Source organism: Solea senegalensis, linkage group LG11 (genome assembly GCF_019176455.1).
Source record: "Solea senegalensis isolate Sse05_10M linkage group LG11, IFAPA_SoseM_1, whole genome shotgun sequence".
Taxonomy (NCBI): domain Eukaryota; kingdom Metazoa; phylum Chordata; class Actinopteri; order Pleuronectiformes; family Soleidae; genus Solea; species Solea senegalensis.
In genome coordinates this window covers 19733177-19759886 of record NC_058031.1, presented here as the reverse complement: position 1 = coordinate 19759886, position 26710 = coordinate 19733177, and the positions used below count along the sequence as shown (strand labels likewise).

General features: G+C 40.6%; 2 protein-coding genes across 5 annotated transcripts; both read right to left on the bottom strand.

The window, feature by feature from the left end:
• On the bottom strand, positions 1-11004 carry LOC122776986 (potassium voltage-gated channel subfamily KQT member 2-like). 3 transcript variants are annotated; one of them, XM_044037847.1, is made up of 9 exons: positions 10225-11004; positions 9522-9575; positions 8483-8688; positions 6748-6765; positions 5857-5962; positions 5113-5244; positions 4445-4513; positions 2866-2956; positions 1-2463 (listed from the first exon to the last, which is right to left on the bottom strand). In XM_044037847.1, exons 1-9 carry the CDS (start codon positions 10299-10301, stop codon positions 1618-1620), a joined length of 1599 nt encoding a protein of 532 aa, XP_043893782.1. In that variant the 5' UTR covers positions 10302-11004; the 3' UTR covers positions 1-1617. The 3 variants fall into 3 exon arrangements, with proteins under 3 accessions (XP_043893782.1, XP_043893783.1, XP_043893784.1); XM_044037848.1 differs by lacking the exons at positions 9522-9575; positions 10225-11004 and adding an exon at positions 8859-9411; XM_044037849.1 differs by lacking the exons at positions 9522-9575; positions 10225-11004 and adding an exon at positions 8859-9411 and having other exon boundaries at positions 8483-8652.
• Positions 9561-26347, bottom strand: kcnq2a (potassium voltage-gated channel, KQT-like subfamily, member 2a). Of its 2 annotated transcripts, XM_044037852.1 has the most exons (10): positions 25901-26346; positions 16077-16167; positions 15872-15998; positions 15483-15658; positions 14972-15097; positions 14713-14823; positions 12682-12777; positions 12482-12576; positions 11823-11882; positions 9561-10254 (listed from the first exon to the last, which is right to left on the bottom strand). In XM_044037852.1, the coding sequence occupies exons 1-10, from the start codon at positions 26197-26199 to the stop codon at positions 10149-10151; spliced, it is 1287 nt and encodes a 428-aa protein (XP_043893787.1). In that variant the 5' UTR covers positions 26200-26346; the 3' UTR covers positions 9561-10148. The 2 variants fall into 2 exon arrangements, with proteins under 2 accessions (XP_043893787.1, XP_043893788.1); XM_044037853.1 differs by lacking the exons at positions 9561-10254; positions 11823-11882 and having other exon boundaries at positions 12478-12576; positions 25901-26347.
• Positions 26348-26710: the final 363 nt, after the last annotated feature.

The window sequence follows — 26710 nt, the reverse complement described above, 5'->3', positions numbered from 1 at the left end:
TGCTCTTCAGTGATGTACAAAGTTTTATTATTGAAGAGGAAAACGGTGCAGTTACATGATGGTGCTGTTTCATGTCGGAGCAAACAGACCAGCAGGTTTGATTACCTCTTTTCTGAAAAATATGGATTGTGTCTGAACAGCCTTGATGTTTCCTTTCCATTATCATGTCCATATTTCAGTGTTAATTTGAAAATGCTGAATCTGTTTTGTTTTTTTTATATACGACTTGTTCTAACAAAACTGTTGTGTTTCACACCTTCGGTAGCTACATTAGTAACTACCAACATCTGCTCTGAGGACATAAGTCCACCAGTGCATAACACCTGAAATAGTACATGAAATGTTAAGCATAAAATTAAGAATTAGATTGCTCATGTTGTTACTTATAAAACAATGGATTTTTGGTGTGAAAAATAAGGCCATGTTGATGTTTGTAAAGGACGGCTCTTGGTTGCCTTTCTTGATTCTTATTGCATTTCCTCATTTAGAGCAGAACTGACTGAATCTAAAGGCTCAACATATGCATTGCAGCCAAAATGCCTTCATTTCTCATGATTTACTGAATCTAAAACCAGCACTGTTCATTGTGCAAAACAATATAAAACATATGAGCTAATTCTAGTATGTGGCATAAACATCTGCCTCAACATGGTTTCCTAGAAAAGAACATTTGAAATGAACAAGCTCAGGCTGCCCTCACATGATTGGAATTCAAGCAAAGTTTTCTAAAAAATGAACACAATGCAGCTTGAAACCAGTCATGCATGATGATCTTTATGTTTATCTTTTATTCACTACTTTGTTTGACTATACAGAATAAAAACTGGGGTTTTGTGTTGATTTTTGCCACTGTTAGTTTGGTTTTTGTTGCCTGCTGAACACAGTTCTCGAATCCATTTAACATGCCATGCAGGACGTTCACTGCTTTATTAATAGGGAAGTATCTGCAATACTTTGAGGGGAGTTTATCTCACGTATTTAGTAAACACCAAGCGGAATTAATGATGGTGAAAAGAAGCACTTTCTTTCTTTTTTTTTTACATTGCAAGAATCTAATTAATTATCATAGCTAAAGTTTTTTGGCATCATAACACCTTAAGTCATTCAAAGGTATAGAAGTTATCAAGACACTATGCTAACCACATGATAAGACTAACAATCTTGCTTTACTAACTGCCACTGTTTCAAAGTTAAAGTGGTCAGTGTTTAACAGAAGATATGCTCAAGTGCACTCACCACACAAAGAAAGCAAATTAATGTTCTCGTTTCCTTTCACGTGCCATACATCATCATCATACTCCCACAGATGTGTCTGTCATCAAGAACAAAAAAAAAGTAAGGAAAAGAATGCAATGCAAATAGAATGTAACTATAATTATGCATTGCTTGGAAAGTGTAACATCACAAACATAACATGTGAGAAGGAGAACCTCTTTGTTTTATAAGAACATCATCTTTTTTTTTACCATCTCCAATAATAACAGCTAAACACAACAATTCACTGTCACCAATTGTCTGAAACTGCATCCCCAGCTTTAACAATCAGTCATTTGGCTACACATTCTCATGATAGGTCTCTTGTTGCCAACTGAAGCACTCATCTCTTTCACCACAAATCTACTTCCATCCTGGCCAACCCCTCTCTCCACAGGAGACATCTCCAGTGAAGGACAGAGGTGAAGGCGCATAGATGTCAGAGTCTGTGTCTGATTCACCTTCTGCTATGAACGGCCTGACTCTGGCACAGAGTGAGGGTCCAGGTCCAGCTTCAGTCCCTGCTCCTGCACCTGAACCTCCAAAGAATGAAGGTCCAAAGAAATCCTCCTTGGCCTGGGAGATGCTGAAGCCGCTGAAAGAACGCTCCAGCTCCTCGTGGTCAACAGATGGAATGGAGAGAGACGTGTCGCTCTCCACAGCAGTGGCATCCTGCTGACACCTGTGCCTCCTGTGGCGCCTCCTGCTCTGGGACCCGCTCTCTCTGCTCTTGCCACCAAGGCCAGAGGAAGAATAGTCGTGAACCGGAGGAGGAGGAAGGCGGAACAGCGATGGCGAGTGCTCACCGCTGCCACCGACTGGTGAAGGGGTGTTGGCCACGCTGCTGTTCCATGCAGGCTGGCTGAGGGGATGCTGCAGCTGGTGCTGCCAAGAGGTAGAGGGGCGGCTGTTGCTCCCAGAGGGAGTACCCACTGACTTAGCCATGGACAGACCCAGTAAAGGATCTTTCTTTTCAAATGACACATCAGAGCATGGGATATCTGCAGGTGAGCATGTCTTCACCTCCTTTTCCTCCTTCACCTCCTCTTTTCCCTCTTTCTCTACCTTATTTTCCTCCGGGCTGCTGTAAGGCGGGGCTGGATAAGGCTCTTTGGAGTTCAAAAAGGCCTCTGTTTCAGAACGAGGAATGCCCATACGCTGCAGATACACACTGACCAGGAAATCGAGTTTCCTGTCCATACAGACCACCTGCAGGGAAAATAAGAGACACAATGACAGTCCAAAATAAACACCTTGACTTGAAACGTATCGTGTAACATTTACATATAAATGAATGTCACATCACAATGCCGATTAAGCTTTTGAGCTCCACATGACTCTCTCTGTGTTTCTCAGTATAGTGGTGTTTAGATCTTGTGTCAGCCAGTGACATTCCCATCGCCTGAAAGTTTCAGAAGTGAATTCTATTGCCCAAAAAAAAAGCTTGCCCCCGCCCACCCCTGCACTGCCACTGTATACATACACAAATGATGGAAAAAATTATGTTACATCATTTCTGTTCACAAAGTTCACCAAATAGAGGCAGGAAAAAAATCTTTATGCGGGATACAACTCGTACAACTTTTACGGCGCAGGGTGAAGAATTTCTACCTGTTTCTCCACTTTGACCAGACGTCCCATCATGCTTAGGTCCTCTGCTTCGCCTTCAGCTTTAGGACCTTTGCCAACTATTTGGTCGACTCTAGAATTTGAGAATTTGATATTAAAAAAGACCCAAAACATTCTGGTCTGAAACAAACTTTGTCTTTTCTTTAACTTAAGAAGTCCATGATGCCATTATGTGAATTACTTTTACATGGGGAAATAAGCAAATGGAGCATTCAAGTGAATGATATTTATCAAGTAAATGTTTTCTGAATGAATGGATGGATGGCTGAATGAATGACACTGGAAGTATTGATTTCAGGAGGACAGTGTGGATGCATGCTTTATAAGATAAGACGGGCTTCAATGAAAACAAAGAGGTGAACACAGGGGTCATTTTTGTCTCAAGTCAAAATGCATCACTTGGCATGCTTTTGTTGTGCATCATGCTTCATTTCCATTGCATCCTACAGGGAGGGGGTCTCACTATGTCTTTCCAGTGTGACAACAAGCATCTAGCACTAACAAACCCCTGTTGAGTGAGGCCATATGACATGGCTCATTAGCATTCAGTGAGAAAGCTTTTTTGACCTTGTTATAAAGAGTTGTAGTAGAGACAACATCCAGAAAATGCTGTACATCAAACAGTTTATCAATTTATATTTAGTATTTAACCCTTTAAAACCTAGCCTCAAAATGTCCGCCTGGACTCCTTTGCTTATTTTAACCATAAAAGGGCCAGAAAAGGTCCTGTGTGTAAGTGCCTTTGCCCATTTTTCCAGAATAACTTTCAATAACTGGCAGTTATTTACAATTAAGTGCATTTTATAATAGTATATTAATTTCAAAATGAAGGACATAAAACATATAGCAAAAATGAGCTGAACTCAAAGATCTAAAACACTTTCTATATAAACAACATCAGCATTTCTCTCGCATATCAAGATGCTTGATATGCGCATGAATATTGCACAGGATGCAAGGATGCTGTCTAATCAGCATTTTGATATGCCACACCTGTGAGGTGGGATGGATTATCTCTGCAAAGGAGAAGTGCTCACTAACACAGATTTAGAGAGATTTGTGAACAATATTTGAGAGAAATGGTGATTTTGTGTGTATAGAAAATGTTTTAGATCTGTGAGTTCAGCTCATGTGTTGCATTTATATTTTTGGTCAGTGTATGTACAGGTGTTTTTCCAACAAGGACAAGACAAATACAAAGACGCTGATTTGCTGGCTTCCAGCAACAGCCCGAGTGAAATTACCACAATAACCACACGTCGTCTTCGATGTGCAACTTCTCAGCTTTCAGAAACCGTCACCTAATTACGATAATGCAAAGTGCACTTTTGCAAACGTGTCGTCTGTGTGAAATGCTCGGTGTTAAAGGGTTAACAATGATTTCATGTGTCACATTTCCTTCAGCTCGATGAAGCAGGTCACCTGGCATGAACTCAAATGGGGTCCCATCAATAAGAAAATAATAAGGCAGCATGTAACCTCTTTCATATCTGATCTGTGGTATAAAGTAGCATAATGCTGGTAAAATGGTCATTCTAAAGGTGCAGTCTATTAACCTAACCTAGGGCCTTCAGTGGACTTCTTATGGCGAGGTGTTGATGGGGGAGGCGGCCCCACAATCATATCTATCCTGGCAAGGCACACAGAGACGATATGAGTGCAACACAAAATGAAGCAACATGGGAATCACATCAGCTATGTCTCAATATATTCCACCCATTCAAAACATACAGTGAGTCTGACGTTGCGTTGTGGATGAGGTGTATGTATTTCACTGTTGGAATATATTTATCTCAACATGTTTGTTTGACCTTCAGGTGACCTGGAACTCATTTGTGGGAAGGGGAACTAATATAGAAAACATTGTGAATTATACATCAATGCCATGTAGTTCATATTTAAAGCCTACAGATTTTAATCTTAGGTCTGAATACAGCACATGTGGTTAAGCAAATGAAACAGGCAAATCAATGACATGTGTCACAACATGTGTGTATCCAGTGACACCACAAACATTACACATAATATAATATGTAGTGCAGTTGTACTAATTACTGCACAAAGGTCATAACTCTTAAAGATAACATGTCTTTGTGTCCTCCATATCCTGCCCAAATATTTTAGGTTCACAGTGGAATAACAATGTCATTTAGTTTGATTTTAAAATATCTCAGTGTGGCTCTGGTTTAATAAAAACTCAAACACACTTTATAGCAAACATGTACTTGCCTGGACTGCAGGTTCTTTATGCGAGACAGCATATCCAGGTGACCTGCAGAGTACTGCTCTATCACATCCATGACGTCATAAGGCCGTAAGCTCTCTTTGAACATCCTCTTAAACACCAGGAACTTCATGACACTGCGGAAAGACACAGACAGTGTGCAACAGTGTTTCCATTTAGGACTTCACAATTGTCTCTCCTACTGTGAAAATGGAAGTCTCATCTAAAGAAAAGGTGCATTTAAAGAATTTGACCCAGTGGATAATGACAATTGTTTTCATTGTTAAATGGTAATTTGGGAGTGGAGTGGCTCAGTGGTTAAGACCGGTACCCTATGTGCGAAAAACATCATGGTCGCAAGTTCGATTCCACCCCTCGCTGACTGTACTCAATTCCATTGTAAGTCGCTTTGGATAAAAGCGTCTGCTAAATGACATGTAATGTAATGTAATATTATTATTTAATTCAAACTCAAGGACCACTTCTATTTAACCTTAACTTGAATTCAAAAGATAACTCCATCTGTCCATTAACCCAGTGAAAATAATTGTGCAAACATTGACAGATTTGTTAATTCTGAGTAAACAAATGACAAAAGTCTTTGTCACCTGAAAATGAAACAAAATAAATATATATCGACCAGTCACCATAAGTAAAAGTAAATAACTATCACAGATTGGAATGGTGATTAAAACATTAACCCCAAACCTTCTGACACCGCAGCATGGCACATTAAAGCAAACACTTACCAGATTGTCCTTATTGCAACCTTCAATCCTGGAGGTAATTCTTGAGTGAGAAACTCACAGTGGCAGCTCTTATCATCACCGATTTCCTCTCCTGGGAGACTCGCCTCTACAGAGCAAGGACAAGGACATTCTTCAAGAATACCCCAACCACTTCCAACACGTCCAGCAGCAGCAACATCAGAAGCAAAGCAGAGCTGTTACTTTAAGCTTTGAAGGTGCAAAATTCAACCACCACGTGTTGGTATCAAGACTGTTTTGCAAGTTCTGTAGGTTAAGTGAGCGAGCATCGAGAAACAACAGAAAAAAAGACTGGGTGCAGAATTGAAGGATAGTGCTGATGGAATAAAGCTTTACTGAAACCTTTTAATGACAAGTACTCTCTTCCCACCACCAATTACAGTGTAGATTAGTATCCTTGCTGACATGTTCAGCCAGATTTTGAAGCACTGAGCATCCAGGCAAAGGTGTCAAGGTCTAATCACTGTTAATCTGATATCAGACGAGAATCTGGTAGGGAAAGTGAGGTCTCTTCATGCAACGTAAAGCAAGGGTTTGGGAAATTTTGTCTCTGGGTAATTTCAGATTATCTTGGCAGCACTTGACTTGAACCCAGGATTAACTTCTACCTCCAATGTCATCAATTATCTAGGTATGAATACCTAAGTCATTACACACTTGTTTTCAGCTATACTCATGGTTCAGAACCTTTGGCAATCATGACAGGTAACACAAACACACACCACGATCCAAATAAAAAAGGGTTCATGTCAAGTGAACATATCTCAGTCAGCAGATTTTAGCATGCATGATTCTCAGACTTGTGAAGGTGATTTGTCTTGTGATTTATTTTTCATAGTAGCCAACCAGCAAAATATCAACCCAATGTCTTACTTATTAAACCTTCAATTGCTGCAAAGAGAGGAAGAGGAGAGACATGGAAAAAGATTTGTTATGGATTCTATCAGGATGACAATGGCGGACAAATCAATTCCAAACATGGGAACTTATGGACTGAATGGTTTCTACTTCATGTTTGAAAAGGCTGGTCTCTCTTCTCTTGTATTTAACATATACTAAACATTACATAGTATGTATATTTATTGAAGACATGTCGTGATGACTTGTCTAACCTGAAGAACTCTTCAGTCCAAAGTCTTCGTCCTGCATTTCAATCAGCACTTTAACATGCCATGAAGCGGAGGAAGAGAAACAGCTCATGAGAACTGGTTCAACTTGACTAACAAAAAGGTAAATGAACGATGAAGGAGATAAATAGATTAGTCGATTGTGATACAGTGGCCTGGGTGATGTATGGATCAAGGAATAAATAACATTTGGACACCAATGTTCAAACCAACAGTCCCGTCCTGTGTCCCCCGGAATATGTTAGTTTAAAAACGTGCAGGACAAACTTTACCTGCATGACAGTTTCTGCACATTTTGCACAGTTACTGCATCTTAACGAGGCTTGCAATTAAATAAATGCCATCAACACCCTCCTTCTAAAACTACACATATGTAGTTATACAACAACCACAAAGATGACAAGTCTTTAACTGACACGGAGCTGCAGTGTGTGTTCTCTCATCAGTTCATAACAGTGGAAAGTCAAGTAAGTAGCAACTGAACATGAATGCTGAATGCAGAGTGAAATTTTGGGAAAACAGTACTCAGCATTAAATGTGTATTTATCATTTATCATTCCGTTTCCCTGCTATAGAAAAACTTCCTTCAAGTAGAGAGCAGAAATATAGTAAGACATGTGCACTGGCATTTTCCCTGGGATTTAAATGTCACACTCATATCTGTCCAAAGTAAAAGTTAATCCATCCATTATCTATAACACTAATCCTTTAAGGGTTGTGGGGAGAGCTAAAGCCCAGGGTCAAAGACCAATCTATTCATGTGTTAACTTGTACTATTCCTTCCTTTTAGCATACAGTGCTAGAGTGCTTTCCTATGTGCACATTTCCTATGCTGAGTTTATTGCTTCATGGTTTGAATGATGGATGGCAATGTTTATACTTAATATGAACTCTCTAATCTATTTGCGCTAAAAACACAAGCACTCATGTTGTCCTTGCCATGTGTCACAGCCATAGTCCGTTTATAAGAAATGGAGATGATTCCACAACTCAGTTTGAATGGACATATATGGGAGAATAAGCCCACAATGATGAGTTAATGATGAAAATAGTGACACCATTGTGATTGACAGGTAGTATTGTCAAATACTCGCCTGGTTGAAAATTGCCTGTGAATTTCTGGTTAAAAAAAAAACAGTGGTCACCAACGTGGTGCACACGGGGACCTTGTTGCCTGTGAGCAGCCAACAAGGTGCCAGTGGGCTCATTTCACTTCACCTCACTTGCATGTATCCATATGAGTAAAATGTCCTTGATATTATTTATAAAAACTGGAATTAATGTGTATGCAATTGAATGCATAATATTCATCATTTAAATGGTAAATTGCATAAAATGATAATATGGTTGCCCTCCATATTATTCTCTACCCTTTAGGTAGCTCTAGGTCTCAAAAAGGTTGGTGATCCCTGATATAGTCTAAAATCACAGCCCTCCCTGACACTTGCTAGTACTCTGCTGATGCTGTGAAGTTGCCTCACCCTCTGAGTTTTGCCGTAGGGGGCCACCGCGGCCCTTGAAGGCCTGTTTTGGCCCTCGGTTCTTCTCTGTGAAGCTCCAGCTCTTGGCAACCTTGCTGGGACTGGCCTCAGCGCCCTCCTCTGCCCCTGGAGACTGGGTCTTTCCCTTCATCATGGGAGCCTTGGAAGGACTGAGAAACATCTTGTCCTTTATGCTGGCCTTACGACTACACACAGCAAGTAATGAGGGCAAATGTTATTAAGGAAATGTTTTTCTATTTATTATTACATTCAATATATTAGCAATTGTAAGTAACTTTAAATAAACTAAACTTATCCTACTGTTTTGTTGCTTTAAGATTGTTAAATTCAGCACTAATGTATTGATAATTCTTACCTTGGCAGAAATGCAAAATGGGCAATGTCCTACAGCAGAAGGAGCCATGTCCACATACGAACATAGGAGCATTCAGTGGTTCAGGCAAGCAGCAGGAAGCTACAAGCCAGCATGCATTGGAAGCACAATGACACAGCGTGTGTCGAAAGGAAGAGCTTATGGTCTCACTCTGAGCAAAAAGTGAACACAAATCATGCAAAATAATTCACCATCAGTCTGATATACAGGAATTAGTCAAAGAAATGTGTTGTTAGAGACTCAGCAATATGCACCTGCTGAACAGAGGTTTATGTGGGCTGATTGGGCAAAAAAGGCAGCAAGCAAATCAACTGCATACGTTACGGAACAAAAATCATAAATCATCTGTGACAGGAAGGTAAACAAACATGTATATCTGACATTTATCTGAGTGAAAGGCAAAACGTGTGGGCACTGTGTTTAAGCATTTAAAGCCTTCCATGTGTGGATGAAGCTGAATGATGGAAATTTAATCCCTTGTAAAATGTAAATTAATCCGATTTTATCATCCACTGAGCAACAAAATGTCCTTATCGTGTGATTCCTCTACCTTTACTGTACTTCTGTTTAAAGGAACAGAGGTAGGAATGATAGGAGACACATAGACTTGCAGTGCAGTTGTTAGTATCTTTGCAGCAACTATACCTAATAGCGCTCGGACAGCACCCGCAAAGTCTGTCTTTGTGTGCATGTTCACTACTGGAGTGGTGGGCAGTAGAGGAGACACAAAAAAGATAGAGTAGCAGTGGATACATTCACATAAACAGCAGTGTGTGCCATATTGTGATGCAAGTAACACTTTATTATAACTATAGTTTATAACTCATTTGCAATAATAATTCATAAATAGTTGAATGCCTTTGCCAGTTTGGACAATGAATTTAAATATCTCTGAATTGCAGTTAAACACCAAAAAATGCAAATGCATTACAAACAGCTAAGTTGCAATAAAGTGTTACTGCATTGTCAATAATAACACTTGTTTCTTATGTCAAAGTCAGTGTGATAAAAATCAAGCAAGACTCCTCAAAAAACTTTTTTTTTTTTCCCTGAGGTGACGCTGAGAGATAGAGTTGTAAGGAACAGCTTATTGGTGAATATTTCATTAAGCTGCCAGTCAGGAGTGAGGCCAGAGTGAGGTGATCTTTGAGCACCTTGTGAGTGGATGCAGCAAGACCCTTCTTGAAGGAGGCATATTCACACACAGCCACGTCCACGTCCACATACACACACACACAGATATAGTGTACACACTCCCCCAAGAAGAGTGCCTTAGCAGCAGCTAACAGCTGAACAGCAGAGAAGCCAGAGGGAGGTGAAGAGAGATAAAACTGACGTGATCACAGACCTGGGAGAGATGTCTATCTGAGACTCTTTCCTATGAAGAGAAAAGACATATACAGTTACACAGTGTAAATCAGCCATGTGCTATATGCAGTGCCATAATCAGAACCGCTCTATGCTTCTGTGGTTAAGATGGATTAGGACTGAGGACGGAAGTAGGAGAGAGAAAAGGGCGAGGATTAAACGTGAAATTAAAATTATTTCTTTAAACAATGAGCCTTTGAAAGAAGCTTTGAATATATTTGAAATATTTCCACTATCTTTTACCATATTTTTTGCTCATGGTTATGCATTCACATTTGTACGACTGCTGTGCTTGTTGAAGCAGATGACAGCGAAATGCTCCAAAAGTTTATATTAACATTTTGACAGGAAGAACTCAGTGAGAGAGGAAGAAAAAAAATTCTAAGGACTTTCTCTATTATCAGAATTCCATGTTTAAAAAAATAAATAAAAAAATACATGAGTGTTATTTTCTCCATCAATACACATCCTTTACTCTTTCATGTCATCTTCTAATAGAAGCTAATTTACACATTCAGCATGACACAAAGAAATGAAAAACATTCATTTGAAATTAAGCGTCCATTCAATGAGTCTGACAATAATTTTCCTTTAGCTTTTGTCTCCACAGACACCAGTGTATATACATTTAGCCCTAAGGCAGCTAAGTGCACTAATACAATAGGATTAGCAGCCAAATGCTAATTTTGCCTGCATAATGTTTGGTCATAAAAATATAGCATTCATTCACCAGAGTTTAACTGCTAAAAACTGTGAAAACATGTGTGACACTTGAATATAAGAATTTATAATACATTCATTCATTCATTCATTCACCAGCTGTCATAGGGCAAAAGGTCTGCTACACCCTGGACAGTTAGGCAGTTCACAAAAAAAAAAAAACACCATTCGCTCTCACACTCACTCCATGGTCAAGTGTGTCAAATTATCCTCAGTATGTTTTTGGACTGTGACGGGAAACTGGAGAACCTGGTGAAAAGATGCAAGCTCCATGCAGAAAGGCACTTATTCGGACCGGGTCACAAACCTGCGTCTTCTTGCTGCAAGGCAACGGTGCTAATCACTAATGCATATTACGTTACATGTCATTTAGCAGACGCTTTTATCCAAAACGACTTACAATGGAATTGAGTACAATCAGCCAGAGGTGGAGTCGAACTTGCGACCATGATGTCTTTCGCACACCAGGTACCGGTCTTAACCACCGAGCCACTGCACCCCACACCATGTGGCCCAAATATTTATCACACCAAATTATAATTACAGCTCATCATAAAGATGCAATAAGCAGTTCCTTGTCTTGTCTACCAACTAACATTTAGCAACTACATTAAATTCAAGCCAGATTTCTGGAAACATAACAACGTTGACCCTCTTTTCATTGGTTTCAGTCATCACTTTTTTACATTTTCCTTAATGTTCAAGAATGTTGTAGCCACAGACTTATTAATAATGTTAATACAGGGTCATTACTTTCTTTCTTCACTGTTGACGCATTATGCAATAATTATGACTTCATCATGACCTTCCAGGCAGTGTTGTCATTGTGAGTCATAACACTGCCCGTCATATGTTTACCTGAATGACTTGCCCTTCAGATTCCTCAGCAGGTCCAGCTGATTCAGGGGTGGAACAAGTCTGAGGAAAGACAGAAAGCATTTTATTATTCTGTCAAACCTCGGTGTTAAAAGGTTAAAGCACGCTGCCGGGCACTTTAACAGCTAATTCCATTTCGTTTGGCAGTTATCTGTTCTTCTGGTCATCACCTTTTCATCTCAAATTACAAGTGGACTGAAAGTGACCATGGAGACATTTCCAAATGGAGCAGACAGTGATCTTATTCTTCTTCCTGACACAGATGGCAGAAATCTGCATTGTGAAAGCCAAAGATGGTGACTTATTTGCTGATTCATTCAGGCGTACAGAAAAATAAGTGGTTAATTTTAAAGTAGCCATCAAACAGCTTCTCAGAGAGGTTTTAATGTCACTGCCGCCAAGACTCCAGCCTTATCCACAATTACACTTATAAAGCAGAAAGTGAAAAGCCACACCATTGTGTCATGTGACTCTGTATATCATAGTCATATCTGATTCAACAATTAAGTTAAGAGAGAAGTGGGGGGAGGGGGTTTCTCCCACTTCGCAGTCAAAAGGCAGAATGTGATACAGTAAAACAGTTGAATTTCCTGGAAATGCTGAGTAACATATTGTATTATTCAGCCAGTTTTATGACTTACCTGTACATTGGAATTGCTACAGTCTGCTCATAAAAATCCCATGTGCTCAGCAGATCTGTTCGGGAAAGGTTGGTAGCATAGAACCTCCAAGCAGCCTGGATGAAAATATACATATATATATTAAAAATGTTCTTAGTTTTTTTGTCCAGAGCCTAGAAGCAGACATCCTCTTTATGCACTGATGATATCACGCAGTTTACCTGAATGAGGTTTGCTGCAGGGGTTCGTCTCTTCTCAAAATGTTTTTGCCTGTGCTGCTCCTGGACTTTCAGGGCAAAGCCAGAGCCAAGGATGCCCTGTACAGAGTCAGAATGAGAGTCAGCAGCAGAGGGCAGCAGAGAGCCCCTGAAACTATTAGTGATTTAAGTTGACCTCTTCTGGCCAGCAGCTAGAAGTGCAGCAGCAGCAGCAAGCATCCTCCTCTCCAACGCCTTTTAGAGCCCAAGGAAACGAGTGATAACACAGATTTTCAAACGCCTGCATTAAGCTTCCAGCAAATAGACATTATGTTTTGATGTTTCCTCCATGCCCATTAAAAACAATAAGTGTGGCAAAAATTCTCCCAGTTAACTGAATGCAGACACAGCAAAAGTCCAGATTTTTCATGCCTGCTTATTGAAAGCTTAACTGCCGAGTCTGACATGTTCACATATCAAGTGAAATGCTGAACTCATGCTCGACACATCACTGACTGGAGTCACAACACCATAAGCTGAGAGCTTTCTCTGAGCGCCAAGCGGGAAAAGGGCAGAGTTCCTGTTGATTCAGAAGAAGCTTTTAGCTTAGTACCACAGTGGACAGAAATAATGCAACAGAATGGCACAATTAGAGTGCTTTTCTTTCTAAGTGACTAAAGTACGATCATAAAAGACTAATTATATATTTTAGGTGGTTGATATACCAGAGTCTATAAAGTTACACTATATATCCTTATACACAGATATTTCATTTCAGCTGTAATAACATCATAAACAGGTATAATCCGTATTCAGATTGTCAGAAGAAGATCTACTTGAAGGCAGTGGCTGGTAGTTTACTGTGGGTAGAAGAGACAGTGAGACTAAGCTGAAACAGAGAAGGTGTGGACTGCAAAACCATAACAATGAGCTGAAAGATGCTGCAATGCTTTGTAGACCTGAGAGGAAGTGGAAGAGAGGATTCTCTGGTAATCAAATCAGTATGAATGTGCCGCTCTCAAACATGAATCAGAGACCACGATATATTGCACTTTCTTTTATGGTTGTTTGAACCTAAAGATAATAAATAAAACTGAGCAGTTAGTATGAGCGGTGGCAACAGAACAGAAACATGACATCTTTAGAAATGTCACATAGAAATTAATACAGACTTTGTTGTGCAAAGCAATGATGTCAGTTCGCATTTAAAGGTCAAGTGTAGAGGAACATCTCATTGCTGATTGTAACAAAGTAGTAAATCTTTATTTGTGTAGAAAGCTATAGGTTTTTTTCACTGCAGTGAGCTCGACAGCGATTGGACAAATGCGCCAAAAACATCACTTCCACGGAAGCTCGGCTTATCTGGAATGGAGCAGTGGGTGGGCACGGATGCTGAGCTTCTGCATGATGATTGGAAGAACTGTCTGAAAGGCTGAACCAGTTTTTGATTGACATCATTGCAGAGACTTTTCTGCCTCAGTCATGTGTGTTATTTGCTCTGCAATATTGCCCATTTTCATTTGTACGTCCATCCATCCATTTTCTACCACTTTATCCTCCACATGAGGGTCACATGGGATGCTGTGCCAATCACAGCTAACATAGGGTGATAGGCGAGGTACACCCTGGACAGTTCACCAGTCCATCACAGGGCCACAAAAAAAAATCAGTCAACCATTCACTCTCACTCTCACACCAGCGGTCAATTTAGAGTGTCCAATTTACCTGGAAGAAAACCCACGCACACACAGGGAGAACATGCATCATTTGTACATGACTGTAAATAAAAACACTGTTATAGCTTTTCAGTTTTACATAATTATTGCATTTCCTTGTTCTAGTTGTTCATTTGCAGAATTTACAGAAGAGTTTATGTAGAAATAACAGCCTGAAATGAGCTTCCTCTGTTTCAAAGACCAGCAACTGCCACTAATGTCCAATAAGACCTTCTAAATATTACATACCGTACTGGGCCCATAACACCATGATGGACAAAAACTCAATCTAAAAGTGTGGATTTAAAAAACAACTGATGTGACGTGAACTCATACTTACAGCAGGAAGTGCAAAGAAGGCTACGCCAATCATGCTGAATATGGCTGCCAGCAGGCGTCCATACCAGGTCTTTGGAACCTTATCACCATAACCAATGGTGGTGAGAGTGATCTAGTGAAAAGAGAGACCATGGTCACTATTAATGAGATATGCTGCACAAGGGGGGTGGGGGGCAGAGGGAAACTGGAATAAAATCAATGCTTTTTATTTAGTATATCTCATTACTGTGGATACTGTAGAGTTCTTAAAAGAATCTTACCAGTCCCCACCAAAGAGCATCAGCATAGGTCTCAAACTCATCATTTAACTCCTTTTCCACAGAGTAGACCAGGAATGAGGCCAGGATCAAGCACAGGAAGCCAATGTACCACGCCGTGATGAGCTCCTACAGAGAAAAACAATGCAACAAACATAAGAGAGCAGAGTAATTCATCTGCAGTGCTGCACACAGGGATGATGTCACCACTGTGAATCTGTGATTCTGTACTAATATTGAATGTGTGTGATTCACGCCCTCTGTGACAGTGTGAAGAACAGGGAATCTGTGAAGTATTTCATTTCCCTCAGCTCCACCGTATGATAGTTTTGGAATAATAAACTAAAACTATTGGTGCTGGAGGATCAAACATGTGCCATGACTGTACAACAGCCAACTGCTTCATACAGTGGGACATCTGGTTGCCATTTTTTCATATCAAAGTTAATCTAATCGATTGACATTGAAACGTCCACTCCTAGAGAACCAACAGATAAAATCACATCAGGGTCACCTTGCTGTGGGCATAAACTACAGAACCAAGCAGCTTCCAGGTCCCTCCACGGCGGTCCATGCGCAGCATGCGCAGGATCTGCAGGAATCTCAAACTTCTGATGGCAGAGGTGGCAAAAACATTCCCCTGAGATCCAGCTGCCAGGACGGACACTGAGGCAATCAGCACCATGATGTCTGCAGAGAGACGCAACACACAGTCACATGCTGCACATGCTGTGATGCAGCAAAGACTATGTGATCAAATCAGAGTGAAGAAACGGGACAATGAGAGAGATGTTTTTATAATTACAGGTCAAGTTTCACTCCACCTTTGGACAAAAGCAGAAAATTACCCCCCAGCTTTTTAAAAAAAGGACTTGTGCCCACACACACAAAAAAATTTCTCACCTATGACACAGAAAGGCTTTCTGGCAAATTTTAGCCTCCCACTCCATCCTCTGTATCGAGAGCAGCAGCCAGCAGCCCATATTCTAACAATGTACTCCACCCCAAACACCACAATGGTCACAATTTCCTGTTGAATGAAGTAAGACGATGGTGTGAAATCTGTGACATACAATATATACATTTATGCATCAAAGAAGATACTCACCAGGATGTACAAGGCACTCTCTGAGCTATGTTTGAACTCTTTGATGGTGGCAAACACTGAGAGTATAAGACATGAGAAGACCAAAAGGAATCTGGAAGAAATATGACAGGGTGAAGAAGACATTTTTTTTTTTTTTCCTTGAACATGTGTCATTTGATGGATCCTGTTTTAGGAAGTCACGTGATTCATAACTCCAGACTGAAAAACACAATAAAAGTAGCATCTATGAAATCAAATTTTGTGCATTTGCTGTGTTAACGTTTAATTGTGTAAGAATTAGTGACATCTAATGGTGAGACTGCAGACAGCAACAAGTGACACAAGATGGCAGGCTCTGTAAAGCAAGGCTCCTGCCCTAAAATACATATCAAAGGCTTGTTCTAAGGCTACCAAAGCCAAACAATATTCATATTAAATATGATAATATTAATATTATACACTTCAACAAATGTACCTATTGGCAGAAATAGTGCATTCACAGTGGACCATAAACAGGTGGCAAACACCATGAGCATTACAGTAATACAGATAGCAGCTGGTCTTGCGTTTCATAATTACACCTTTATAATTTCAAGAACAGTAGAACTATAAGAGTATATATAATGAGTGTTTAACTAACTGTATAAACTTGTAACCTGATACAGTTGTTGTGTATCTGCTGCTGGTCTCCCTCTCTCTCTTCTGTCTCTACCTCATCTCCCTCTTGTCCTTTCTCTCCCCCCATTTTCTGTCCCCCACCTCTCCACTGTCCCCCATTTTTCCTTTCACCCCAACCGGTCGAGGCAGATGACCGCACATTTCTGAGCCTGGTTCTGTCAGAGATTTCTTCCTGTTAAGAGGGAGTTTTTTCTCTCCACTGATGCCTAGTGCTTGCTCATTGTGTGAACTGTTGGGGTTCTCTGCTCTCCTTGATGTTGTCTATTGTCTGTTGTCAGTGCCTTGAGATAATGTATGTTATGATTTGGTGCTATACAAATAAAATTGAATTGAATTGAATCGTTTTTCCCCAGACACATCTGGATAAAACACTGACCTCTGGCAACATATGAGACATTTTCAGTGTAGTGTAAGTGGGACAGTTGGGGACAGAATAAGTAATTACAGCTGCAGACCCTGGGTGGTGCCATCATCAGTGGAAGCAAGCCAAACTGCATTAGCAGAAGCAGCAGCAGCGCAGTTAAAATAAATGAGTAAATGGGTGAATCAGTACATAAATTACTGAAGGCAGGAGAGCAGGTAACATTAGGTGAGTTGAATGTTAATCTGAACAACAACTTTCCTTGAATGTATTGAGTGAATCAAATTCAAGCATTCATTCTCATATAGAAAACTGAAACTGGACTTGGCTGCACACAAATGTACATGAAAAAAAATAATCAAATAACCTAAGTAAGTGCAGAGAAACATGAGCTGACTTTGCCATCAACCAGCTTCAAAGAGCCACAGGTAGCACTGGCTGTTACTGTCTGTGTCAAGATCAAGAAAAACACAACACTGTTCATCTTAGCTTTCATGAGAGGGCATATTTTATATGTTGGTTTTTTTTAATCATTCAGGCCAATTTAATAGCACAAAATATGTTGACTGGTCAATGGTCATTGACTGTCAGACTTTAAGCTTTACTGGGGTACCTTCACAAAAATGACAAAACGTTGAGGACCCAAATATGCATAAAGTTTGACGAATGTAGAGTACAAAAAGTACTGATTGTCCTTACTTACATGTCAGCTATAACTAGCACCTTTAAGGCATTTAAACGTAAACAATCTTAATAAAACATAAAGTAAAAGGGGTCCCATTCAAAATCATTTCTGTAGCCACACCTCCTCTAGCGGTGACCATGAGGTGAATACTTTTATGGCTGGAGGACGACACACAGGAGTCACAACAGGGTCCAACCTCAGCATTTATGGAAGGAATCCAGCACAGGGCTAATGGAGAGTGCCTGGAGAAACTCAATACCAGGACACAGATGAGGATACTGTAATCCCGTATCTCCTGAGGATCAGGTGTTACACTTTAAAGCTCACATTACACTAGCGATGTCAAAAATAGCACCAATACTACTACATAATACATACAAGCAAAAATTAATACAGATGAACTGTAGAAGCTGAGGGAGGGTTAGTCGATCATTAGATAATCAGTTTTAGGTCATTTAAGAAAATGTGAGTTTTGAAATCTGCATTGACAACAAACACACTGTACACAAAAGTAAAAAAAATTTGAGGGATTATCAGGATATTCTATGGTGAATTCTCAGCTGCTGTTCATCTGATTTCCCCTTTTTCTGCTGCTGCAGTTTCATTGTGATCAGGTTAAAACACTTGGCAGTGGCCGCTGGATGTCAGCCAGTCAGAATGAGGCGGCAGAGATCAATGGTGGGCACCGATGCTCCAAAAAACACTCCATGGACGAGCTGTTTTTTTATGATATCATATACTCTTCTTTGTCAAAGGAATACAAAGCGCCAACAATAAGCATAATAGGTTCTTAATTCTGTATTTTATTTGACATGCTCATATATACACATATATATGTGTTTTGTCATATGATTTACATCACAAATGACTACAGTGGTTGAGGATTGCCTGGTAAAAGGAGGCCATTCATGTACTGAGAAACAGGAATTACACTCAGTATAGATTTTGTCCATTTAAAGTAAAAGTGTATAAATCTGAGCAAGGTTTACGTTCCTCTATTCTACCTCACTAATCTGTTATTTTACTTGACAGGCCAGCTATAAAAGCACAAATTGCTGTACTTCCTCCTTTTATCACCCATCTGATGTCCTAACAATCACTGATGCTGTAAAAAAAAAAAAGATTGTGGTGTTAAATATTGAACAGATTTGGATGTTGTATGGCAATTAAATCATATACAGTACATATATGGGTTCCCGCTTTTCATAGTTCAGGAAAACAACCTGGCTTTCTTTTTTTAAGACACTTTTTCCACTGAACGTGTATCCATGAGGCCTATTGAGGTCAGCCAGTCAAAAAGTTAGACATTTGTCACAGTGACGTGTCATTTCATCAGTTCCTCAAGTCCTGTCAAGAAGAGGTTGTCTCCACATCATCAAATCAGTTAGCCACCAAAGAACGTGCTTTAAACAAGCAAGAACATACTACAGGGACTACAGGGAAGGGATTATGGAGCTGTAGGTAATAGAATAGGGATGGTGCTGAGTTAATATATGTAAGATTAATCCTAAAATTGATATATAATTGGTATCAACTCTTCATAAGCAAATATATGTGTGTGCTGCCCTTGCAGCGCGTGAATTTATGCAGTGCTTGACGTCAAAAGTCCATCGAAATAAATACACAATACGCTTGACTTTTCTTGCTTTTACTGGGGTAACTGTCGTACACATGACCTTTTGGTTGACTTTGTTTTCTAAAAGAGCAAAATTACCGAGAAAACCCAAATGAGCTTATTAGCATACAAAACAACCTGCAGGTGAACCAATAAAACTAGCTTAGCTAGTACTACACTCTGAGTAGTGACATAACAAGTTTTCTTACAATGTTTAACAAAAAATACAGCCAGGTACTCACAGAAAAATAATTTCCAAGGCTGAAGTGTAGCAGAAAACATTAAAAGCAACATGAACTACAAAGGACGCTGTCTCCCGTGTCACCAGAGAAAAAAACACACATTTATAGCCTGATTCAGAAGATAATACGAACAGCGGTAAGAGCGCTCACTCTGACTTTATTTCCAAGACCAAACAAACACAAGGAGGTCTCACTTTGTTGCTATTTCTACATACTAACAGAAACTTCGTACACATTCTGCTGCTTGCATTTTAACACACTTTTTAACTAACTTACTAATAACTTACAATACAGCACAATCTGTATTGACCTAAATAAGGTGATTCAAATATGACACCAATAACCAGTTTTCAGATACACAAAAAATTCACTGAAATAACTGTTTTACATCAGTGTCCGAAACTCTTTATATGGAGACGACAAACAACCGTAACCCAACTTCATCACAACTTCATTCTATGTGTTGTTAGAATATGGAAGCAGTTTTTCTATGTGAGGCTTTAAAATCACAGTGATCTATTGTATTACTCAAATACTATGTAAATACGTGATGTGGAGAAAGAAGCGAGCTGGCTGCAGTCTAACTGGACACTCACTTTCTTGACTTCACCTTGCCAAGCTCATCAGCAACTACTAATGAGGACACATGCTGATAAAGGACAGGGGGACAGAACCTGCCTCCTGAAGCAGTCCACGGCTACTCACTATCCTCCTCTTTAAATGAGCCGAGTGAAGCTACCTCTCCACCACAGTCTGCAGACACTCAGAGCAGCATTGGTAATTTTGAGAAGGTTTTGAGGAAAACGGTTTCAAATATGTATGAGGTCAGGGAGAAAGAAAGAAGGCAAAGAACTTGTCAAGCTCTCAAAAACATGAATAAACATTATTTTCATGAGTAACTGATGACTGAGTCACTGACAGCAGTCTATAAATTAGTCAAACTATGTGCTGAAGAGGCACTTTTCCACTACATGGTCCCAGCACGAGTCGACTTGCTTTGGCACGGCTTTTTTGCTTTTCCATTAGCAATAGTACCTGGTACCTGATACTTTTTTGCTACCTACTACTGTGCGTGACGTCGTCAAACTGCCGGCCACTGATTGGTCAGAGAGTGTCGCCACTGGAAGACACTCGGACACAAGAATGAACACTGCCAAATTGTAGATTAGTTAAAAAGACTTAAAAATCTGAAACATGTGTTAATCTTCAACATTTAGCAAAGGAAATGTCTAAAATCTCAACATTTAGCAGAGAGTCAGGTGTATTTAGCGACAGCACTGCTGAAAGCCGGTGATCGCGAGCAATGAGCTGCATCACAAACCCTGTCAATGTATTTCAGTTCAGTGACTGTGTCAGACGGAGTCTGTGCTCCGTTGATGGAGGAAGTACTGAACAATTCTGTGAACAAATCTTAAAATTTTTAGCTGATTCTAATGATTCAGTTACACTGAAAACAACTTCTTTACAAGTCACTAGTCACTTGTTTGTGTGTGCATGTAAAACGAAGTCACGGCAGTTTCATGCAGCCGTGCTGTGATGACCCCGCCCACGTTGAGGAGGTACTATATTACATTACATGTCATTTAGCAGACGCTTTTATCCAAAGCGACTTACAAAAGTAAAAAGTAAGACATATTGTAATGGAAACACAAAGCAAACCGTGTAGAGTCGAGCTGAGGTGTGGCGGGACCATGTAGTGGAAAAACGGCATTACATTCAAGAAATGTTGTTGGCAAACACTCACATTTGCTACCTAATTGAAAGTGAGTCAACAAGACATGTTTAGTTTATATTCATGAATATGCGTGTAGGTGTAATACTAACATGTCCATATACCCTTAATTATGACCAAAACAAAAAAATAACTCTTTAATGAAGTTCGGAAAACATTTTAAGTATCAGTAGCCTATTTCCTACAGCTGTAACTTTCTGATCCCCCATGCTCCACAACAAACACACTAACAAACAAACACACACACACATGACGACAGGCTTCAGCTGTGACACCACCTCTTCTGAGTTACTGCTTCTAGGTTGACACAAATCCACCTGTTGCCAAGCAGGTCCAGACCAAAGGCAACGTGACAGTTCATCAGTCAGCTTGATGGGGCTGTTGTTGGATGCAGAAAAGCCTACGTTTTCCTCCTGAGCTGCAGATAAAAAAACATTGATTTACCCTTTACCCAGCACAACATTGCCTCTCCACACAAACCCATCACGCTAAAATTAGACTGCGATCAAGCCAGAGAGAGATAGCAAATAAGGAAGAGAGGATTTTTACTAAGCAAATAGTGCCTGTGACGACCAAGTGCCACCACTGCCGAGTTGTCTCTGTGGGTCCTGTGGGAAATGTTTGAGGCGGACGATCATCTTTCAGTCCATAAATAAAAGCACAAATGATACTGTTACACAAACAACCAGCTGTCATTGTGTTCCCTCAGAACCAAAAAGATAACGACAGCAGCCAGATGGTTTACTCTGTACCAAGTGACACCCCTATCAGCAAATATTCTGTAATATACTGTTAACATACATATTAGATGTTTGTGTAACATGACAGTTATCGCTGATCCACAGTGTCTGGTCAGTGAACTCTCAGGGGTCTCAGGGGTCTGACAGTAAATCCAGGAGCAACTTTTCCAGTATCCTACAACCCTTTATCCAATCATCCAAGTATCTTGCATCACCATGTTCCTACAACACACATAAACCAGTCTGACAGTGCACTTCATGTTTTGAAGTAGAACCTTATTACATAATTGGAGAAGAACGACATTCTTTCTGATATGTGTAGGCTTCTCTGTTCTAGTTCTCTGATGCTTGGGAAGGAGACAAATTAGCATAGAACTCTGTTTGTTATAATCTGCAGAAGAAGATAAAGATTGAGGGACCTTATAAGACATCATGTATGGATAACATAGCCTAAGGGGTCCTATAAGGACATCCCATAATAACCACTGTATTTGACTGAGGGCCCCCTTTCAGATATAAGGAGTGAATAACATAAACTATAGTATATGATTGAGGGGACCCATTAAGACATATCACATAACATAAACAATGTTATGTGTCTTCAGGGCTTCAGGGAATAGTACCACAGAGGCTTGAGCTTCAGGGCCCCTGGGCCCAGTAGACCTGTTCAGTAATCCTTCCTTGCTGCTCTTTCTATGCATGTACGAATAATTGAGTAAGAGTGCTTTTTGGGACAGGGCTCTATAGTTTCATCTCTTGGTTACAACGTAAATAAATATCAAACTATTTGTGGGATACGTTCCATTTCTGCCTGAGACCCAGCTACAGGACTCAGCATCTAGAATAACCCTTTGTCACAGTTCGGCCCTCTCCTCCAAAATCAGACCACTCAATCACAGACGAGCAGCTTGGCAGCAAACATCAGTCTCTAACCTCGCCTTATTTCTACCCTCAGCTGACCAGCAGAAGATCACTGCTGGAACACATCCTCAGTCACTTAGTCTGGAGGATTTAATTGTTTATTTTCTGACTGATCGCCCTCTAAATTATGCTTGGCCTCATCTTTTCAATTGATGTTGTTTGTTTTCTATCTTTGGTGCAGAAGTGGCACATTGTTGTCATCACGGAGCTGTAGAGGCCATTTCATTTTCTCAGCCCAGCTCCTGTTGAAGCCAAACCTGTGGAACATACCAATGCTTGGGGAGATCGGATGCTAAGCTGTAGCTAACAGGCTGTTCACTGAAGCCTTGGCTACACATTTTCACCATTCATTTCACTCATAAGAAAATCAACACAGTAAAAAAGACATGAGATCACTGTCTCTTTCCCTTCCACTGATGTTGGTCCAGAGGCAGCACTAACGGGAGAGAAAGACCATGAGCTCAGACAGACACACAACAACAAGAGAGAGGAAGAGCAGGTGAGACAGAGACAGAGACAGAGACAGAGAGGCAACATGGCAGAGAGTACAGTCTGGATACAGGTCCTCTCGTGTTACACCTATCGATCGTTCACACATGCATTACAAATGAGAGCGCGGAACAAAACAACCACCTTACATTTCCAGAAGAAACTAATCAAAACGCAATATTGCTGCTGCTGCTGTTGCTGTCTAAGCACGAGCAAAGCTGTCTGCCGTCCTCAGTGCAAGATAGCTTTGTCATTTGGTTTGCTAAATGCTGTCGTGCGCAGCAGAGATGAGGAGAGGAATGATTCGGCTAAAGTCAGCACATGATGGTTTTTGTAATTCAGCTGGATAAAAGTCAAAATGAATGGAATTAAATTAAGTAGTATTTCTCATCATTTATTAGTGCTGAATACTGAGCTGCTGTAATGCAAGAATTCCCCAGTTTTTGGATCCATCTACCTACCTACCTAGCTACCTACCTACCTACCTACCAATATCTACTGTACATCTGTCTGTCTGTCAGTCACTTTGTCTCTCTGTCCACTGTGTGCATTTGCAGACTAAATGTGATATAATGATGACATTTTTTGGTCTACACTGATTTATAAGTTGCCATCCAGAGGATTCTGCAGCACACATGCAACTCTCTCTAACTAGGTTGCCTGAAGTAGTTTGGCTTCCGATGTTGTAATGTGCTACAAAAAATATCCCGACTGCCTGCGCTAGATTCAGCAATTAGGACAGCACTACTTCCTGAGAGTGACAATGGTCAATGAAGATCTGCTAAAAAGCGAAATAAATGGCAAAGAGAGGGTTTTTAGCCGGCTGTTGTAGTGTGACATTAATATTTTAAAAGGTACCCACAGGGCCTGTGTGTGAGTGTGTGAGTGTCATTTCACATTACAGCACAGGCATACTGCTGGGCATCCAGTCTTCTTCTCCCAGGAGTCAATATGCTGTGCACAGTGAATTCCTTAATGCTGTGGTCATTTCAAGTCTTCACTATCAAGCGTGCAGTGTCACTGAGCAGCAAGGATTCAGGCCTGGCTGGAGGGCAAACAACCAACAGCATTTCATCCATCTTTTCTTTCAGAGAAACAAAGCTTATTTGCAAATGGCTGACACACTGTCTTCACTTAATATGAAGACTGTAGGACACATGGATACAAATGCCAGCAATTGTATGCATTCATGAATCAGTAATTCAATCAATACAATGAATAGATTTGAGTAGTATATTTTTGATGTCTGGACATTTTTCACCAATTTGTCCCAATACATGGACCAAACAACTCATTTATTAATTGAGAAAAATAATCAGTGGAGCCCAAACCCCTGGTTGTCATATTTATTGTGTCTTGCAACTCGTCTAATTTCATGAAAGCACACCACTAAATTGCTGCAGTAACCCTTTAATATGTAAGAAGTATGTTGTTGGCGGTGGTTTGTTTTCATTGACAAATACTCACTCACTCACTCAGATTATCTTTAAACTACGTATTACTAATGGCATATTAGTAATATGTGACTGTCTAGCCTGTGAAACACTCCCTTTACACACACACACACACATAATTCTTAGTGAGGACACTAGTGGACATAATACATTCCCTAGCTTCACAAAGTGGCAAACCCTAACCCTGAAATCACCCTCAAATAGCCCCTTAAAGCTGTGAGGAATCATCTTAAATGTTCTCACAAAGATAGATTTGATTCAGTATGTGTCCTCACTGCCTACTACAGACATGTACACACACTTGTCTCTCTGTACGTGTGAGGACACTGGTAGACATTATCCATTCCTGAGCCACATACACTAACCTCATCCATCTCAGTTACACGTCTAACTCGAACACTAAAACCTTAAGTCCTAACACTGAAAAAAAAACCTTTTTCGAAGTGATGATGAAATGTCTCCACTACGTCAAAATGTCCTCTCAACGATGGTTTTGAAACACGATCAGTACACACACACACATCTTCTACACATACACACACATCACTGTACAGAGCTGGACTGCAAAGCTAATTAGTTAAAGTTGTGATGCGGCGCGGAGCTGTCCACGGTGCTGAAACCGACTGCTGCAGCAACAGAACTGCTAACAGGAGTCAGACATGGACTGAAGGAATGTTCTGATGTTCTACGTCATCGCAGACACCAGTGATTTAATGACATGTGCACGCGTGTGGTTAGAGCAGGAGTTATGCAGGTGGAGTGACAGCCCTCCTGGAATCCGCACTTTTGGCAACATGACAACACTTTAACCCTTTACTGCGTCACCTGAGCACGATCATTAAAGTCCACAGCAGCCCCGCCACAAGCATGAGTCAGTGTATACATGACAGAATCAACATACTTTGGTTTAAGGCCAGTCATCACTTACACATAAGCGTGGTAGATGAACGCCCATCCCCGCGGTCTCTCCAGCGCATTGTAGAGCAAATTCTGTAGTTTCCGATAGCTGGCATTTTTCTTCGACGGTCTGGGTCTCCCGGCGGAGATGCTGGACCTCGGTCTGCAGAGGATGCTGCTGCGCTTGGTGCTTTCCGAACCCGCAATGAGCAGCGCCCCGTCCCTACTGGACTCCGGAGCGCCGGGGTCCAGTCCGACAAAGCCCACTTTGTGCTTCTTCTCTCCGGCCTGAGTTGGGTAAACCCCGCCGTTGAGAGATTTCTGCACCATTCTAAAGTAAAGACGACTCTGACGAGGACTTGTCCGTGCTCTTGCCGCGGGGATGCATCACCGGCGCTGTGGGGTGTGTGCTGCTGCTGCTGGTGTTGAATGCAGTCCGTGTCGGTCCCACTAGAAAATCCAATTGCAATATCCACGCGAAAACTGCACAGTGTATGCTTTCACAGAAGCTCCTTCCGGCCACGTTGACAGACACAGCAAAGAGTGATATGCACATTAATTTGACTTCAGTCTACTCACATTAACGAACAGTAATTTAGATGTTATCTGTAATCTTCTCAATGGCCCATTAGTGAATACTGGGATTTTACACAGAACGTGCAGCCATACAGGTTTGTTCTGGTGCAATAACATCTTCTACCATTCTGTCCAAGTGATTACAAGTTCATGATTAAGAGATGAGGATCATTTTGGCTTTGGGGAAACACTCGTTTCCTGTTTGTAAAAAAAAAAAAAGGAAAGGAAAACACCTGAGATGACCTTTCATTCTCTTCACTCAAGA